The 18431-nt window shown below is 39.3% G+C and overlaps 1 protein-coding gene across 1 annotated transcript in view; it reads right to left on the reverse strand.

Moving 5' to 3' along the window:
- EPB41L4A (erythrocyte membrane protein band 4.1 like 4A) overlaps positions 1-18431 on the reverse strand; it is a gene marked incomplete at both ends in the record, with an annotated part of 179736 nt that overhangs the window by 16038 nt on the left and 145267 nt on the right. Inside the window, 2 exons of the mRNA XM_079701588.1 lie at positions 6371-6490; positions 17369-17446. Coding sequence (XP_079557714.1) covers positions 6371-6490; positions 17369-17446 — 198 coding nt within the window. The remainder of the gene's footprint in view (positions 1-6370; positions 6491-17368; positions 17447-18431) is intronic.

Consider the following 18431-nt stretch of genomic DNA (forward strand, 5'->3'; position numbering starts at 1 on the left):
CCTAAACATTCAATTTAAAAGTTACAGATGGTTAGACTAGATTTAAAAAAAAGACCAAATATTGCTGTCTACAAGAGATCAAGAGATGAGCTTTAAACATAAAGATATACTTAGGTCTAAAGTAAAGTATTAAAACATATATACCATGCAAAAAGTGAGCATGAAAAAGGTGTAATGGTTATGTAAATACACATACACACACACACACACACACACACACGAGTGTGTGGGTATAATGGACATAGAGAAAAGAGTATTCCCAGAATAAAGAGGACATTTCATAATGATAAAAAGGTCAATTTATCAGGAAGACCCCCCAAAAAAATTCACAAATATGTGTGTACCTAATACCAGAGCTTCAAAATAACTTGAAGCAAAAACTGACAGAACTAAAGGGTAAAACAGACAAATCCATAATCATTATTGGAAATTTCAACATCTCTCTCTCAATGACGGATTGAAAGGTAAACAAAGAAATCAGTAAAGACATAGACCATCTGAACAACACTATCAGCAAACTAGATCTACTTGACATTTGTAAACTACACCCAACAACTGAGAATGATTCTTTTCAAGTCCACCAGCTCATTCATCGTTAAAGACTATATGCTAGCTCTTAAGACAGATCTCAACAAATTTGAAATGACTGAAATCTTACAGATTTTTTTAACCAAAACATAAGTAAATTAGAAATCAATAGTAATGAGATATGTAGAAAAATCTCCAATACTTGGAAATTAAATAACACACTACTAAAAAAAACCAAGGTCAAAGAAATCACGGGTGAAATTTAAAATTTTGAACTGCACGATAATGAAAACAAAAACACATCAAAATATATGAAATATAGTTAAAGCAAGACTTAGGGGAAATTTAGAACTTTATACTTACATTAAAAAAGAAGAAAGGTTTAAAATCAGTGTCACCTTAAGAAGATGAAAAAAAGAGCAAATAAAAGACAAAATAAATGGAAGGAAGTAATAAAGAGTAGACATCAATGAAATAGATAACAGATAAAGAAAATCAACTAAACCCAAAGTTAGTTCTCTGAAAGTCTAGAAAACACAATTAAGGAGAAAAATACAAGACACAACTTAGCAACATCAGGAATGAAGAAGGTAATATCACAACAGATGTTCAAAGGATACTAAAGAATTATTACAAACAAATTTTTTTATTAAAAGATTCGACAGCTTAGATAAAATGAACAAATTCTTTTAAAAACACCTACTACCTAAACCTACACATAACAAGTAGACACAATCTGAACAGCCCAGTATCTGCTAAAGAATTTCAGTTTGTAATTTATTTATTCATTTATTTTTAAGAGATACTAGTTTATTTGTTATTTTATTTTATTTTTGGCCGCACTGCACACAGTGGCATGCGGAATCTCAGTTCCCCAACCAGGGATTGAACACGTGCCTCCTGCAGTGGAAGCCCAGAGTCCTAACCACTGGACCACTAGGGAACTCCTCAGTTTGTATTTAAAACTTTTCACAAAGCAAATCTGTGGCACTGTTGGTTTCCCAGGTAAATTATATCAAATATTTATGGAAGGAGTACTGCTAATTTTACATTAACTCTCAGAAAATAGAGAAAAAAAGGAAAACTTCCTAAACTATTTTATATGACCAGCATAACCATGTTTTTTTAAAAAAAAAAAAAAACCTGACAAAGATACTACAAGAAAATTATAAACCAGAATTTCTCATGAACATAGGAAAAGAAAATATTAACAAAATAATATCAAATAGAATCCAGCAATATACGGAAAGGATAATAGATCAGAATCACTAAGGTCTTATCCCAGGAATGCAAGGATGTATCATTGAAAACTGAATCAGGGCTTCCCTGGTGGCGCAGTGGTTGAGAGTCCGCCTGCCGATGCAGGGGACGCGGGTTCGTGCCCCGGTCTGGGAAGATCCCACATGCCGCGGAGCGGCTGGGCCCGTGAGCCGTGGCCGCTGGGCCTGTGCGTCCGGAGCCTGTGCTCCGCAACGGGAGAGGCCACAACAGTGAGAGGCCCACATAACGCAAAAAAAAAAAAAAAAAAAAAAACTGAATCAATGTAATTCCTCCACTGATAGAATAAAGAAAACCCATATACAATCATCTCAGATGCAGAAAATGCTAATAACAAGATTCAAACTCATTCATGATAAAAAAAAAAAAACTCTTAAACTAGGAATAGAAGGGGTCTTCTTCAATCTTATAGCTAGGATCATATTTAATGTGACATATTGAATGCTTTCTCCCCAAGAAAGAGAACAAGCCAAGCATGTCTGCTTTCTTAATACTTCGACTCAACATTGTAATTCAACAATATTCTGGAAAATCTAGCGGGTACATTTAGGAAAGAAATAGAAGTAAAAGGCAAAAGATTAGTCATAAAGGAAAGCTGTCTCTGTTCACAGACAAAATGATTGCAAAGGTAGAAAATCCTAAGAAAAAAAAATTTTTTTAAGGCTTCCAAAGCTAATAAGTCAATTTAACAAGGTTACAGGATGGCAAGATAAAATATCAATATTAAAAAAATAATTTGTGTTTCTATATATTAACAAACAATTTGAAAATAATATTTTACAAAATGTAGTTCAATACCATTGAAAATATTAAATATTTAGGATTAAATTTAACAAAATAAATGCAATAACTATACTGGAAACCTAGAAACATTGCTGAAAGAAGTTAAAAACTTAAATACATGGATGAGTAGGACACTAATTTTCTCAAAATTGATCGATAGATACTCAACATAATGCTAATCTAAAGTCTACAGGTTTTTTTCTTTTTTTTGTGCAAAAACTAACAAGCTGATTCAAAAATTTACATAGAACTGCAAAGGATCTAAAATAGCTAAAACAACCTTGACAAAAAGAAGGACAAAGTTGGACAATTTACACTGCATGATTCAAATCTTACTGTAAAGCTACAGTAACTGAGACAACATGGAGGCTTAAGACTAGACAAACAACAGATCAATGAAACAAAATTAGCCCACATCTAAGCAGTGCATTGATTTTCAACAAAGCCTCCAAGGCATTTCAAAGAAGACAGTCTTTTCAACAAACGTACTGGAAAAACACCTGGAACAAAAAAAACTTCTCAATATCTACCTCTACCTCATACAATGAACAATTAACTCTAAATGGATCACAGATCTAAATATAAAAGCAAAGTCTATATAGTTGCTACAAGAAGATATGAGAATATCTTTGTGACCTTGGGGTAGGCAAACATTCCTTAAGATGCAAAAAAAGCCTTAACTATAAATGAAAAAAAAAAGATATACTGGTCTTCATCAAAATTTAATGTCTGCTCACCAAAAGACAACGTTAAGAACATGAAAAAACAAACCACAGCCGAGAATTCTTTTTCAGATATGTATATTCACAATACACATATCTGAAAAAGAACTTATATCCAGAACATATAAAAAGCCCTACAAATAAATAATAGAAAACAACAATTAAAAATGGGCAAAACTTGAACAGACACTTTTCAAATGAACATATATGGATAACCAATAAGCACAGGAAAATGCGGTTAACTTTGTCAGTCAACAGCAGGGTACTACTTCAAGCCAACTAGACGAGCTAAAATTAACAAGACAGACAAAACCAAATATTGGCAAGAATACAGCGGAACTGAATCTCATACATTGCTAGTGGGAGTATAAAATGATACAGCCTCTCTGGAAATCATTTGAGTAGCTTCTTATAAAATTAAATGTGGTTAGACATATCCTCTAACAGAGCAATTCCACTCAGGTATTTACCCCAAGGCAAAAGATAACATACTCCACAGGTACACTTGTGTGGAGTATCTTGAGCTTTTTCACAAAACAGCAAAATCTGCGAACAATCCAAACATCCATCAAGAGGAGAATGGATAAACAAACTGTGGTATAATCATACAATGGACTAAGCCACATTTTAAGAGAGCATATTGTATAATTACATTTATGTGACATTCAGTAAGAGAAAAAAACGAATCTATGGTGATAGAAATCAGAACAGTGGCTGTCTATGGGGGATGGGGACTGAACAGAAGGAGTAGGAGGGAACTTTTTAAATTCTGTATCTTGATTGGCATGATGGATACGACATGTATACACTTGTCAAAATTTATAGACGTCTACCCATAAGGTGAGAGCAATTTCACTAGATGTAAATTTCACCTCAAATTACCTCAATTGTAAAAAAGTTTATTCCTTAGGGTGTTAAATGAATCTCAGATCACTCAATTAAAAATGATTAAATCCATAGTCCCATCTACAATATTTGCCCCATAATGTAACTGAATTATAGTAACTGTAATACTCAACAACTTTGGATTATTCTCTTTATCAATTTTATCTATAAATGATTATTCACTATTTACTATTGTCCCCAGAAATGTATTTTGGCTTCTTCAAAGTTTGTATATAGGATTTTTCCTAATTTCATTTTACTTTTCCCTTTATTTATTTTATTTTATTTTATTTATTTATTTTTTTTGCGGTACGAGGGCCTCTCCTGTTGCGGAGCACAGGCTCCGGACGCGCAGGCTCAGCGGCCATGACTCACGGGCCCAGCTGCTCCACGGCATGTGGGATCCTCCCAGACCGGGGCACGAACCCATGTCCCCTGCATCGGCAGGTGGACTCTCAACCACTGCGCCACCAGGGAAGCCCCTTCCCTTTATTTAATAAATGAAATTTATTTAGTTGAATTTAGAGTGCTTTAGAAATAATTAGAAAAACTGAATGCTGTTTTTAAGATTTAATACCAAGTTACCAAAACTTGTGTATAATAAGTCCCTCATAGAAAAAGATTCCACATGGAATGGTAAAAGCATAGTTACAAAAGATATGCCCAGGACCATGCTGGGATCCTATCTTGGGGTTCTGTGCCTTTTGGTTAAACTGTCCACAATTAGGGCTTGATTCTTCCTGTTCTAAACCTCTCTTTTTTTAATGGAATTAGGGAGAGGTGGTATGCAAGACAAAGGAAACTTTTATTAACTTCTGCTTTAAATTGAACATTTTAGTTAGTCCAGACAAAAACAAATGGAGTAAAGAATAAATCTATAGGGTGTACAGTGCTTAGTGACTACCTGCAAATTTTCTATTAGAGAAGAAACAGACATCATTCGTTATGATGTACCACTGATAAAAACACACACACATTATGGGTTAACTTCACATTCGAAATCAAGCCCCTAAGACTGAGCAGAGTTCCCTAGGGTTATGGGGTGTTCCCTCTGGAGCCCGCTCCTGGCCTCTGTTAAACTGAGCTGGCACCCTTCTGCCCGGCTCCTCAGAGCTCCCCACCTACCTCTAGAGACTGCCTCCCATCCACTCCCAGGCATCCTCCCACCGCCCTGCTAAGACATCATCCCTCCTTCCACAAGTAGGCAACACCAGACATCTAGCCACCCAGGATCATAAAGGGATAGGTGGTTAGGTCCAGCTCACTTAAAAAGGTATGCTTTGGGGCCACTCTCACCTTTTGAGTTGGACCACATTCTGTCTATGGAAGGTGTATCTCCCAGGGCCTCTCACCTTCTAAGGTGGTCTACACTCTGACTATGGAGTGTGAATCTCCCTAACCAAAGCTGCTTTCCCACTTAGTTCTCAGGGCAGAGCCCCCTTGCCTGACCATTTGTGCATACTGTATTAGTAAATCTACTTCTTGCACATCAAAAAAACCCCCAAAAAACAAAAGGTATGCTTTGGGACGAGAGGTGGGTGTGGAGAGTCTAAATCTGGATGATGCAAACATTTCTGTTTAAGTATAAACTTTATCAGTGCAAAAGAAAATTAATTTGGGGAACTGGCAACCTCATCATCATGGGGTAATTATGCTCGCACATGGCACTGCCTAGCAACAGAAGGAGCAGGCCAATCTCAACACTGGGGTGTAATGAATAACTCACTGACTACTGCTCACAAATGGTGATTTGATGGGAAGTTATTCACATCTGGTTTAATCTGGAACAAGACTTAAGAGGATTCTGCAGACTCAAATTGAGATAAGCAGCAGGTATTTCACCAACTGCCAGGCTCCAGAACAAAGGAGACTATTCCTACTTATTCAGTTGAATATATACCTTTGTTTAAAAACAAAACAAAATATGATTTTGATAGCCTTGTTTTTTATGACATTTTGCTTTGGCTGTGCTCCAACTTCTACTGCTTCAGATATAGCTGATGAGCATAACAAATGTAAGAAGGTATATATGACAATAAATAAACAGTGGGATAATCATGGTTGAACTAAATCACTTAAGAAGACCTCAGAGAGACAGCCCAATGTGCCCTAGACTCTGCATGCTATCGACAGCTCGGAGTTTTTGAATCAAGGCATAAAGAGAGAGCACATACGAACGAGATCTGTGTCTGGATCGTCTGTTGTTGGGGTCTGCCTGGTTTTTTTCCTTTTGTCTCCTTAGTACAGCTTCCCACTGAGGCGCCGAATCAACCATATCATTCTCCTGCCGTATTCTGAAAGAAAGACCATTCATCTAAAATTAACAGCCACATATGTGGTGCTTTATCAGTTCATCCTAAACATGTTTTTAAAAGTTATTTCACAATATTACCATAATCACTCAAAGCTAGGAATGTATTAACCGTATTAATATATCCATAAGTAGATAAGTATATAATATTTATACATAAATATGTAAACATATATTGGTTATTTTCAGACTTCATCCCCGGCTTAAAATTTCCTAGTAAAAAGACATGTGTCAAAAACAAAACTCATTTAAAACATATTTAGGGGCTTCCCTGGTGGCACAGTGGTTAAGAATCCTCCTGCCAATGCAGGGGACACGGGTTCGAGCCCTGGTCCCGGAAGATCCCACATGCCGCGGAGCAACTAAGCCCGTGTGCCACAGCTACTGAGCCTGCGCTAGAGCCCGCAAGCCACAACTACTGAGCACACGTGCCACAACTACTGAAGCCCGCGCGCCTAGAGCCCGTGCTCCACAACAAGAGAAGCCATCAAAATGAGAAGCCCACGCATAGCAATGAAGAGTAGCCCCCGCTCGCCACAACTAGAGAAAGCCCGCGCGCAGCAACGAAGACCCAACACAGCCAAAAATAAATAAATTAATTAAAAAATAAAACATATTTAGGTTTCGACTAAAGAAACAGTGGTGTCTGCTACACAATCTTAAATCATGAAACAAAATCATTTTATACAAATATACTAAGTAAAACAGCAATGAATAGTTTTCCTTTGAAATGCTCTTAAAAATTCACAAATTGTCCAAGTTTTTATGCACAAGTGCCAGATACAATTTCCATTTTTTTAAGACACGAAGCTACAAATAAAAAAAGTTAAATATGGTGGCATAATGCCTCAGCAACTGAGTAGGCACAGAACATTCTGGTTATGCTGCTCGCATGTTTAAGAGGGAATGAGGGCTGAGCACTCAGAGTGGCCAGGGGCCCTGCAGGGAATGTAAAATGAGGGAAAGGGAAACTGGGGGGAGGGGGTACTGGGGGGCACAGGCACTTGCCATGTAAGAGCACGGGACAATGTTACTTAATCCTCTCAGTTTTTAAAAGATAATCCACAAATCTGGATTTTTAAAAAATGAACTCTTCTGTTTTTTAAGTAATGGTAACCAATTATGAATGTGAAATACTGTATGGACCTGGCAAAACCCATCCATGGACCACACAGCCTGCAGAAGTTTCGGACTTTTGATACATCAAGTCTTTCTAAAAACAAGGGTGAGGTGTTAACAGGGGAGAGAGGGAACCAAGTACTTAATTAAAGCAAGTGCTTAATTAATGTGTAAATAATGTCTGGAATGCACTGCAATGATGCTGTGAAGCCATGAGTATTTCTTGCAAAAATCAAACACCTGTTATTTGAATCTTTAACTTTGAATTTATGTACGTTCTTGAGGAAGCTGCTTCCTCAAGTGTTTCTTTCACACTGCTGCTCCCGGGGCGTGGGAGAGCAGCATGGAATTGCACGGTAATCATCCCAGTACTGTGACTGCATGAGCATAACTGCTTCGAAACAGAAATGAAAAGAATAGACAAGTCTGGAGTCATTTCTCTCACTGAACAGATGTCTTTCCGCTGCCCTGTTACAGCACTTAGTACAGACTGTGGGGTGGATATCTGGATTTGCTTATAATGCAAACCAGTAGACGAGTGACATATATTCATCTTACTTATACTTAAACAGAGACAATGGAAAGCTAATTCCAGTTTTAAAAAAAAAAGCAGCTTATGAGGAAGAAGCTATTTAAATCTCTCTAGATTACAGAGGAATTGTGTTAAATAAAAAAATTATCTGTAACACATTTCATGTCTTTGAACTGTATATATTTCCTCACTAAAGCTTTCATTCCTAATAGGCTATTATTTGAATATTAACAGGATACAGTCATGGTATTTTTCACAAATTCAAGAACATAGTTCCCTCTTCTAATGACATGTGCAGAGGAAATGAAAACTGAACATATGAATCTGAATATTAGAAACATCTGAAGAAAAATATGAGAAGGTATACGACGAGGTCATATTAATCACTCTTTGAAGCAAACACTCTCGCTTGAAAATTCCATGTGTGCATACACACACACGTGTATGTATATGTATTTTCATAGCCAGAACCTAGACTTCCGAGCCATTCCATGTATCATGTGACAGCCAGGGAGTGACCCACCAGACCTACTGGGGTGGAACTGTCCTGGACCCTCCCAGGACTGAGGGATCCAAAGTTAGGAAGAGACAGTGGGAAGGCGTCAGGCTGGCAAGGAGCTGTCTTCCCTCCCACAGGAACCCACCCACACCTTGCATTGCCCGGGGTAGACATAACACCAGGTCCTGGCAACTCCTAAGCCTGGAGTCTTTTAGACTACAGCTTCCATTCTGAGCTAAATCGCTGCACAGTTCGTGGACAGGACAAAATTTCACTAATTTTTTTTAAATCAGTAAATCAGCATCCTTAAATATTTTTGAGAGGTCAAGCCTACCAGCAAGGGTGAAACCTGACTGAGGCAAACATACTTTTCCTAGAGAAACATTCCTTAGACAGTTCAAAGGAAGCATGAGCAGTATATGCTCATTCTTCTATTGTGGAATTTAGCTGGCTACTTTCATATTGAGGCTTTACTCTGATAACAAAAATTAAAACTCCTGAGACAAGAGCACACATATTTCTTGAACCTTACTAGTAACAAGAACTAAATCAGAAAGAATTTCAGACGATGGCATGCACCTTTAACTTTTATTTTCCTAATCAAAAAGTCGAAAGTGAGGGCAGTGAAACCATGTCAGTTAATATCCTTGGGACCTACATGTTCCAAAGACAGTTGCCCTCTACTGGGGATACTCTTTCATAAATATTCTAACAAGGTACATTAAAAATGTAAGGCTCATTGGAGAGTCACAACAGAAGCACATTCTCCTGAGTAACGGGTGGTGTGGCTGCCTTAGTCTGTAATGAAGTTTGAAATTACACCCTTACAAAAGGCCTCTGGTTAATGGTACCTCATTACAAGAATGAAAGTGTCATTTCTTCCATCACTGAACTGCTCCAGAAAATACAGATGCTACATGGAAAGGAAAAATCCTAGCCCCAAAGCAAGAATATTGTAACACTGAGTCCTGATGAGGCAGGAGTTAACTATTTTGTTTATGCATGAGTAACTAAAGAAATCTTTAAATGTAAAAGACATATCTTACCATGATTCTACCTTATAAGTCTCATTTCTCCTTAGGTGTAGCACACACAAAGTGTTGGTTTTTGCTCCTTTCCTGCTACATTTTAATTTTAATGTGGGGATTTACATTATGAAGAATAAAAACACTGTAAGCATCATATCAATATAGTACCTTTTAAAAAGTCAAAATGTCTTATATGACAGTCATGAAAGTCTTAAGGAGGGAAAGGAGTCCGTTGACATTTTCACTGGGGATGTATTCATTGTCAAATGTTATATTTAAAGTTGAACTTCAAAAAATGCTGTTTCTTTCCTGTATCCATTAAGGCAATAACTCTACATGCATCACATTTTGTCTATTTCCTCATGTACAACCAAGGAGAGTTAGCAACTGGGCTAAGAAGCCTTACCGTAAGAAGGTTTTGGCTTTTTAATCAAGGTAAGAGGGAGAGCGTCGCTCTAGAATAGAGCATTCTCCAATAATGTTTCAGAATAAGGGAATTCTGATACATTTCCTCCATGTCTCACCAAACTTCAACACTCTAATTTTTCAGGCTATCCGTGCAATTTAGATTTTAACTGCATTTGACACTTAATTAAAGTTTGCAAAAGGTTTGGAAGACAAAACATCATATAATCATTTGATAACAATAATGAAGATAATGACTGTTCCTAGTCTCTTCTTTCCTATCTTCCCAATTATAGTTCTGCCTCTTCTGCAAAATTCTTCACAGTACCAAATGAATTCCTATACAAATCCCTGTGGGTTCTACTTCATCCTCTACCTTTACCCGGGCAGTTTTGTTCTTAATAGGACCTTCCTTTATACCAGTTCTTAATTCATTTCTCATTCACTGAGATAAAGACCATGTGTAATACTGAACTTGAGAAATCTTACAGAGCAAGTGTATAATGACGCTTCCATTTCTCATTCACTGAGATAAAGACCATGTGTAATACTGAACTTGAGAAATCTTACAGAGCAAGTGTATAATGACGCTTCCAGGCGATAAGAGCAATACCGATTGCTCTTGAGTTCAGCCTCGTCCCAGCTCTGTCATTATCTGACTCAGAGACCCTGGGCAAAACGCTTAACCTTCTTTGGTAGGTCTGTTTCTTCATCTACTGAATTATTGTAAAGATCCTTTCCAGCTTTAAAATTATGGTTCTCTATTCGTGCTTTATTTATAAGCCAGTCAGACATGGTAAAAAAAAAAACTCTCCACTCTTCAGCAATAGCACAACTTCCCAGACAATTGCTTCATACAACCACTCCATCGCTAATATTAAATCTGCAGTTCCCAGCTGACTGTGTTTCTCATCCACTGCTCTCATTTTTGGATCACATGCTATAAACCAGTCTTCTTTTTTTCTTCAGTAATTTTCCTTCCCTTGGGAAATTTATGTTGGTTCCAGGCATCTGTCAACATACTCCCTGAAGACCAGCAAGCAAAAAATTCATTTGCTTTTCCCACCTTCCCCCACCATCAATAAATTATTCTTATTTGCTCTTAAAGGTGCTTCTATCTCTTCCACTTACTCCTTATGCTCTCCCTGCTAAAATGGGCTGCATTTGGTGCCATCTCCCTCCCCAAACTCTCCTTCTGTTTTCATGATCATTCAACCTGCTCTGCTTTTAGTCATCTGACAGCATTCCTCATTTGCTGCAGCTCCGCACTTCCACAGTCATCTCTGTCAACTTGGATTATGCTCTGGAATCCCTAAATAATCCACATCAAATGTCTAAATCTTAATACAACTTATTAAAGTGGAAATCAGAACCCTCTGCCATCTGTACCATGGTGAACATCATTTCCATCGGCTCTGCACGAACTGCCCTCTCCCTACCCGCAATTTCTACCTGGCTTGCAGCCAGCCCCAACACTTCAATCAGGGACAGGGACCAGGCAGGAGGGAATGCTTGCAAGGAAACAGTTTACCTGTTTTCAGGCCATGTGGAAGAAACGTCCCTGGTTTAAGTTTGCCATCATCAAAACCACATTTTTTTCCCTAGGGCAGAGGGACAAGAATGCTTTGCTTTGTGTTATCACTCTAACAACAACAAAACCCTGCCAAAGCCATGATCTATATCTCCCCGGCTCAAATGTATTGTCCCTGTTAGCTGCAGTGCCACAGAGGATGGTTTCTTTCTTTTTTCAGAAAAATAATATAAAAGACCTGTGGAACACATTTAAAATACTTCAAACCATCTTAATCCATTATTCAGATACAGATTCTAAAAGACGTCTAAAAAGCAGGAGGAAACTCTTAACAACGTTTGTGGCAGAACAAATTCATGTTAGAAATACTGACTTCTTTATTGTTAAAGGGAGCTGGGCCCTACTCTGCAGATCCAACAGGACTTCAGATAACACTGAGCAGCGTTGAACATTCTCATCAATGGAATAGTACCTGCCCATGCAGGGTCCTTTGTGCTTTTCAAAGTGCATCCATTATCTCAGATCTTTATAAACCCCGTGAGGTAGGTGGGGCAGGTATTATCCCACTTTGCATGTGTGAAAATTAAAACTCAGAGGGTAAAGGAACCAGCTCCTAGGCACAGAGATCTTCAAAGCATCTTCAAAATTCATAACACACCGTCCCTCGTTCTTTGTTCTGAGCTCTATTTCACCCACACGCGCACACACGTGTGCACACACATCACCTCAGGTACATAACTCATGTGATTATGATGCAAACATCCCAGAATGAAATTTGGGAAAGGCCCAAATGGTCCCCTGCTGCCAGTTTATTCTAGTCCAGTTTTTACCCCCAGCTTCTCTCATTTCTCTTACCCTTTTAATCCTCACCAGGCTCCAGAGTTACTTCCGCTTTTATGCTTATGCAAAAAACACCAGACTAGTTCTCTGCCTCACTGCCCACCTCCTCCAAATCTCCCACTTCAAATCCTAAAAGCCTAGCAACACATCAAAGCTAATGACTGAGTAATCCACAGACCCTCCCCAGTGAATGCCCAAAGGAGTGCTGATTTTCATCAACAGCACAAAGGATATTTTGCAGACCGGTTTCTTTGAACGTGAAGGATATTTTATTAAGCTCAAGGTATTTTCAGGGCAAGCTGGTTTATGAAAGGCTTCACTCTGATAGGTCTACCTCTTAGGTCCTCCTTCAACATACACTGTGGGCAAGTCCTGAGCATGGCCCAGGGGCTCAAACCCATAAAGACCAGCTGACTGACCCTTCTGATCTTAGGTGCAAGATTCAAAATTCTAACTAGTAAAACATAATGCAATCTAATATTCACATTAACTTCATGCTGCTTTGTACTTGGTAGGTTTCCAATTTGATGAATTTAAGTCAACCGATTTTTTCACAAATCGGTATCACAAAAAGTAATCTAAAAAGAAATTTGCAGCCTTTTAGTTTTCAATCCTACCAGTGAATTGAATCCTACCAATTCCATTTCCCAATATCAATCTATCTATCACTATTTAGATCATAATGACCACTTCATAACTTTTTGGAGGTCAGACACCCCCTTAAGAATCTGATTAAATCTACAGACTATCACCAGAAAATTGTATACTTAGAAACACAAAGAACGTTACATACAATTTCTTGGGGATATGAGACCCCTAAAACCTACCCATCAATCAGAGGGTAAGAATTCCTGGTCTGAAAATACAAATGTGTAAAGTTAGGGTAGATGGGGAAATGGAAGACAAGGTTAAAAGAAAAGTGGAAAAGGTTGGAAAGAGGGTGTAGGAGAGGTGGGGACAGCCAAAGAAAGAGAAGGTGACTCCAAAATTAGACATTAAACTGTCCGGCTCCCTCCGCCAAAGTGCTATCACCTCTCAGATTTCATTTGGTCTTTGCGGTAACTCATTCAAGACAGCAGATCAGGTAGTATGCACTCCATTTTAGGGATGAGAAAGCTAAGTTTAACTTTGTTAAGTGAGCTGCCCAAGGTCAAACAGCAGGACATGGCAGAACCAAAACCCTGACCCACACCCTTGGGAGTTTTTTGACACATCACTGGCTCCTAAACAGAGACAGAAGTCAGAGAAGACAGGAAAGAAAGAGTGAGAAAGAAGCTAAGAAAAGAAAAAAAAAGGGGGAACTGGGTGAGGAAAAATAATGTGATATAGTAAAAAGGGAGGCAAGAGAAGAGAAATGAAGATGAGGGTGTAAGTAGAGACACTGAGGGGAAAATAAGGACTTTCTGTCATCTGAGATGTTATCACAAGAAACTGTGCTCCAACTTCCAGGTACTATACAAAGGGAGGAAAAATCTATTTTCTCAAATCTTTTTTTTTTTTTTTGCGGTATGTGGGCCTCTCACTGTTGTGGCCTCTCCCGTTGTGGAGCACAGGCTCCGGACGCACAGGCCCAGCGGCCATGGCTCACAGGCCCAGCCGCTCCACGCGGCATGTGGGATCTTCCCGGACCGGGGCACGAACCCGTGTCCCCTGCATCGGCAGGCGGACTCTCAACCACTGCGCCACCAGGGAAGCCCCTATTTTCTCAAATCTTAAAATCTAGAGAACTGTAGGTACCCATGCAGATTATGAAAACAGTAAGGAAACAACTGAAGTGAAAGGGAATTAAGAAAGACATAAACAATTCCCCAAACAAAGGAGGCTTGAAGCCTCTGGTGTTGTCGGAAACTTCTGTGGAATGAAACCCTGCAGTTACTGCACAGCCCTCACCCATCTGGCCTCATTTGCTCTAGACCCAAAACTGACAGAGGGGGTGCTTATCTACAGCTATATTTTTCTAAAACTGAATCTAAACAACAATCCTTGTTTCTGATACTAGCCTTCCAGAGTCGATGTGGATTCTGATTGTTTTTTCATGGTTGTTAAAAGCCACAACTACTGCTTTGGATAAAGTTGACCTGTGAACATTGTCTTGTTAACTTGTGTTTCTCCCAACACAAAATCTGAGATATTGAAATTGTCATCCATGGGAACAGCAAGGCAGCTTAAAATCCAATGGGTAGACACTGTGAAAAAACAGTATTTACACAGAATTGTCTCAAACCTAATAGGAGAGACCTTCCTTATGTTAAACAAACAAACAAACAAAAACAACACAAACAAAAAAACAGCAAGAAAGAGTAGCATAGGAAAGAGCATCCCGAAGACCACACACAGTCTCCAGAAAGTCTCTCTGGAACTCCGTCCAGAGTTCCACTGGAAACATCATGGGCTTCAAAACAGTGCCTGAAAAGCAAATGTGCACAGTCTTTGTCCCTCTGCCTCAGGCTACAGTTCCCCTGAGGAGACAGGAAAGCGGTCGGTGCAGGCTCTGGTTTCCAAAGGGAGGGAGCATCCAGGGCTGAATTTAGAGACCTTGCTGGCAGCAAGTAGAACATCAGCATGTTCAAGATTCACTTTGCCCCATTCTAGGGTTACCAGAGTCCTTTAATAAAAGCACAAAAGACGCTGGTGAGAGCTTGGCTGGGTCACGTTCCCGACCAAAATAAGAAAGGACAACTGAGGTTGAAGAGATTCATTCTCTCCCCCAAAGTAGAAAGTCAGACATCATTTGACAACCCTTCATTACAGACACAAGACATACTGTGTCTGTAATGGGACCATCAGCAGCGCCGCAGTAAAAATACTCAGACCCTTGTATCCCGAGGTGGAATGACTGGGTTCTGGCAAAATTTTAAAGGCTAATAATGGGATGGAGGGGTTAGCGGCAGCATTGCCTAATGGGTATGTGGCACCCAGGGGCAGTGTAATGTGTTGTACCATGTTTCTCTGCACACTGTACCTACACCAGGATTTTCAGGAGTGGATATTGGAACTGCAAGACATGTTTCTTCCTCTGCCCACTTTTTGCTATGCCCCTGAGAACTAGAGTCCAGACCTCATCTTCTACAGACACAGGCAACTTGTATAACCCTAGGGCAATATCTCTGCAGGTAAAAGAAATGATTTTGAAAACCTCTGTGTCAGTGTGTTTTGAAAGCAATTTCTCATTAATAGCCTTACAAAGTACATTTGCATTTAAACATTCAGAACCACCATCATTCTAAAATATAGTACAAAGAAAGCCAGTCTAAAAAATTGTTCATGAAATTGGGGTGGGAGGAGAAATTGGGGTAGAGGGAGAAAACATCTAGAAGGAATATTGAAGCCAGTGCCCCTAGATCAGTAATGAGCTATTTAGGAACTTGTTGGCAACCTTTAAATAGTGTTTCATTTTAATAGCAAATGTCACCGTGAGCACTTTTGGCCTGAAAAGGCACTGTTTTTAAATAGGTTACCTTCTGAGAACTTGAGAATAGAGCACCTATGAGCTCAACTTAGAATACACCAAGCAAAACAGAAATATATTTATTAAGATACTGGCTTGATCAGTAAGTACAAATGGGGGAGGGAGGCTGTTTTGTTTGTTTGTTTTGCTTTGTTTTGTGTTGTCTGTGCAGAAATACTGAATTTTAGAGCAGGAAGAGGGTACCTGAGGGAGAGCTACCTGCCACACTTGGCTTTTTATAGATAAAGAAACTGAAATCATTTCCTTGAGAAAGGTGTCCTTACACACTGAGATCGCACCTCTATCTAGTGTGATGCCAGCCCCTAAGAAGGCTCCACATGGAAAGCTTCCTAAGAAAATGGCCCACTCTTACAAGGCTATCTGGGCTGTTATTACATAGGCTTTGTAGTTAGAGAGGGAGGCCAATTCAATGCATGACCAGCACAAGAGCTCTGAGCACTAAAGAAGGACCTTGGAGATTATCTTATCCAACTTCCTCATTTTACAGAGGAGAAAAAGACGGCCCAGGAAAATAAAGCAACCAAGCAAGACTCCACATCAGGTGAGAACCAGTTTCCCAACAGTGGCCCTACGGACATTCTTGGGGCCAGATATTTCTTTGTTGTAGAGGGCTGTCCTGTGCATTGGAGGATGTTTAGCAGCCTCCCTAGCCAGCAGCAACCCCCGCCCCACAATTGTGACATCCAAAAGTATCCCAAAACATTGCCAAATGTCCTCAGGGAACACAGGGAAAGACAAAACTGTCCCCATTTGAGAACCACTGGGTTGGAAACTGGCATAACCAGTAACCAAATCCCTCACCTCACCAACCTGGTGCTCTTTCATTACATGATTACTTGTTTTCAAATAAGTATTCCGGAACCAGGAAGAACTGATTAGTGCATTAAGCCATCACTGACATTGATTACATGTCAAATCATGTTATTAACAAGCTCTTAAGAATAAACCTTAAAGATATGAACTAATTGCATTTACCCATCTAACTGTGTGCGCCTGGCATGAGTATAAACAGGTATTTGCATGTACACATACATAAGGCTGAAACTATGCAACTATGAGTGTCTCGTTTTTTGGCTGGGCAAAGGATAGTGATGTCATGTTAAAAGACACTTCAGGGAGAAATCGCTCTACAAATGGTAAAATTTCTTACCACCCTTAAACAAATTCACCACGTGTTGTACCTAAATATAGGTCATCATTTTTTTATTAACAAGAAGGAATCTCACTGTCAAATTGTTTAATCATCTTATTATAAAGATAAGAAACTCAGTCCAAAGAGCTGAGCTTTCCTAAAACAGTGCTTTAAAATCATGCCAGATTCCTTCTTAAACACGGATGAGAAAAATCAGGCATAGAAATTCTTAGGACACACAGCTTCTATAACCAGTGGTAGCCTCTGATTTCAGAGTTCCCGTTAACCACGACCTTGCAATATTACCTGTTTCTCTTTTTCCGGTGTTCTCTATTAGAATTTTCTGATTCACTACCACTGCTTGTGTTACAGCGTGAGCGTGACCTGAAAACAAAACAAGAGCAAAAGGAAAAAAAAAACCCACATTTATGACAAATGAAAAATTTCAGAAAGGTTCATGTTGGTTCTTTAGAATTAATTTTGCAGTAAAATTACTAATCCAAACATAAGTAGCTGTCGTAGCCCTCTCCCAGTCAGAATTTCTCAGTTCAGCCAGGCATCTGAATGTCTACAGAAATGAGAGCAGATTAAAGCAAATGTCACCCTGCTCCCTGAAGGGACCACAGAAACAAATACTTCCAACAGAACTCTGACGTGGAAAAGCTAAAAGCCCCTGGGGTGGACTAAATATGGACACAAAGTCCTGTCAAACCCCTACCTTCATGGAGAAAGGGAGAGTTTATTTCCCCTCCCCTTGAATTTGTGGTGGTCCTGTGACTGATTTTTACCAACAGAAGAAGGTGTAAGGGATACTCTGCCAGTTCTAGGACAGTCTCTAAACAGGGCTGGTAGCTTCTGCTTCCTTCCAGCCACCTAAGTTAGCCAGGTGCAGAGACCACAGACAGAGAGAGGTCCCAGGCTGCCAGCCATTCTGCCAGGGACTAGCTAGACTAGCTAACAAACTATTCAATCAATAGAATCACACAAGATATATACGGTTGTTGTTATGTTCAACCACCAAGTTTTGGGTGGTTTTAATGTAGCAAGGGATAACCAAGGGAATTCCCTGGTGGTCCAGTGGTCGAGACTCCATGCTTCCACTGCAGGGGGCACGGGTTTGATCCCTGGTCAGGGGACTAAGATCCTGCATGCCACCGCACGGTGGTGGCCAAAAAAAAAAAAAAAAAAGAAAGAAAGAAAAATAAAGAGATAACTGAGACAGCTCCTCTAAGACAAAAGGAGCAGAAAAAAGAAAAAAGGAAAGACTCCTAAGGACGTTAAGAAAGGAAGACTGAGAACCAGTTGAAGCCAAAACTGATATTTCAAAGTTTAAAAAAAATTACAATACTCTTAAAGCAGCCACTAATAA

The sequence above is a fragment of the Hyperoodon ampullatus genome (assembly GCF_949752795.1).
Source record: "Hyperoodon ampullatus genome assembly, chromosome: 4".
Classification (NCBI taxonomy): domain Eukaryota; kingdom Metazoa; phylum Chordata; class Mammalia; order Artiodactyla; family Ziphiidae; genus Hyperoodon; species Hyperoodon ampullatus.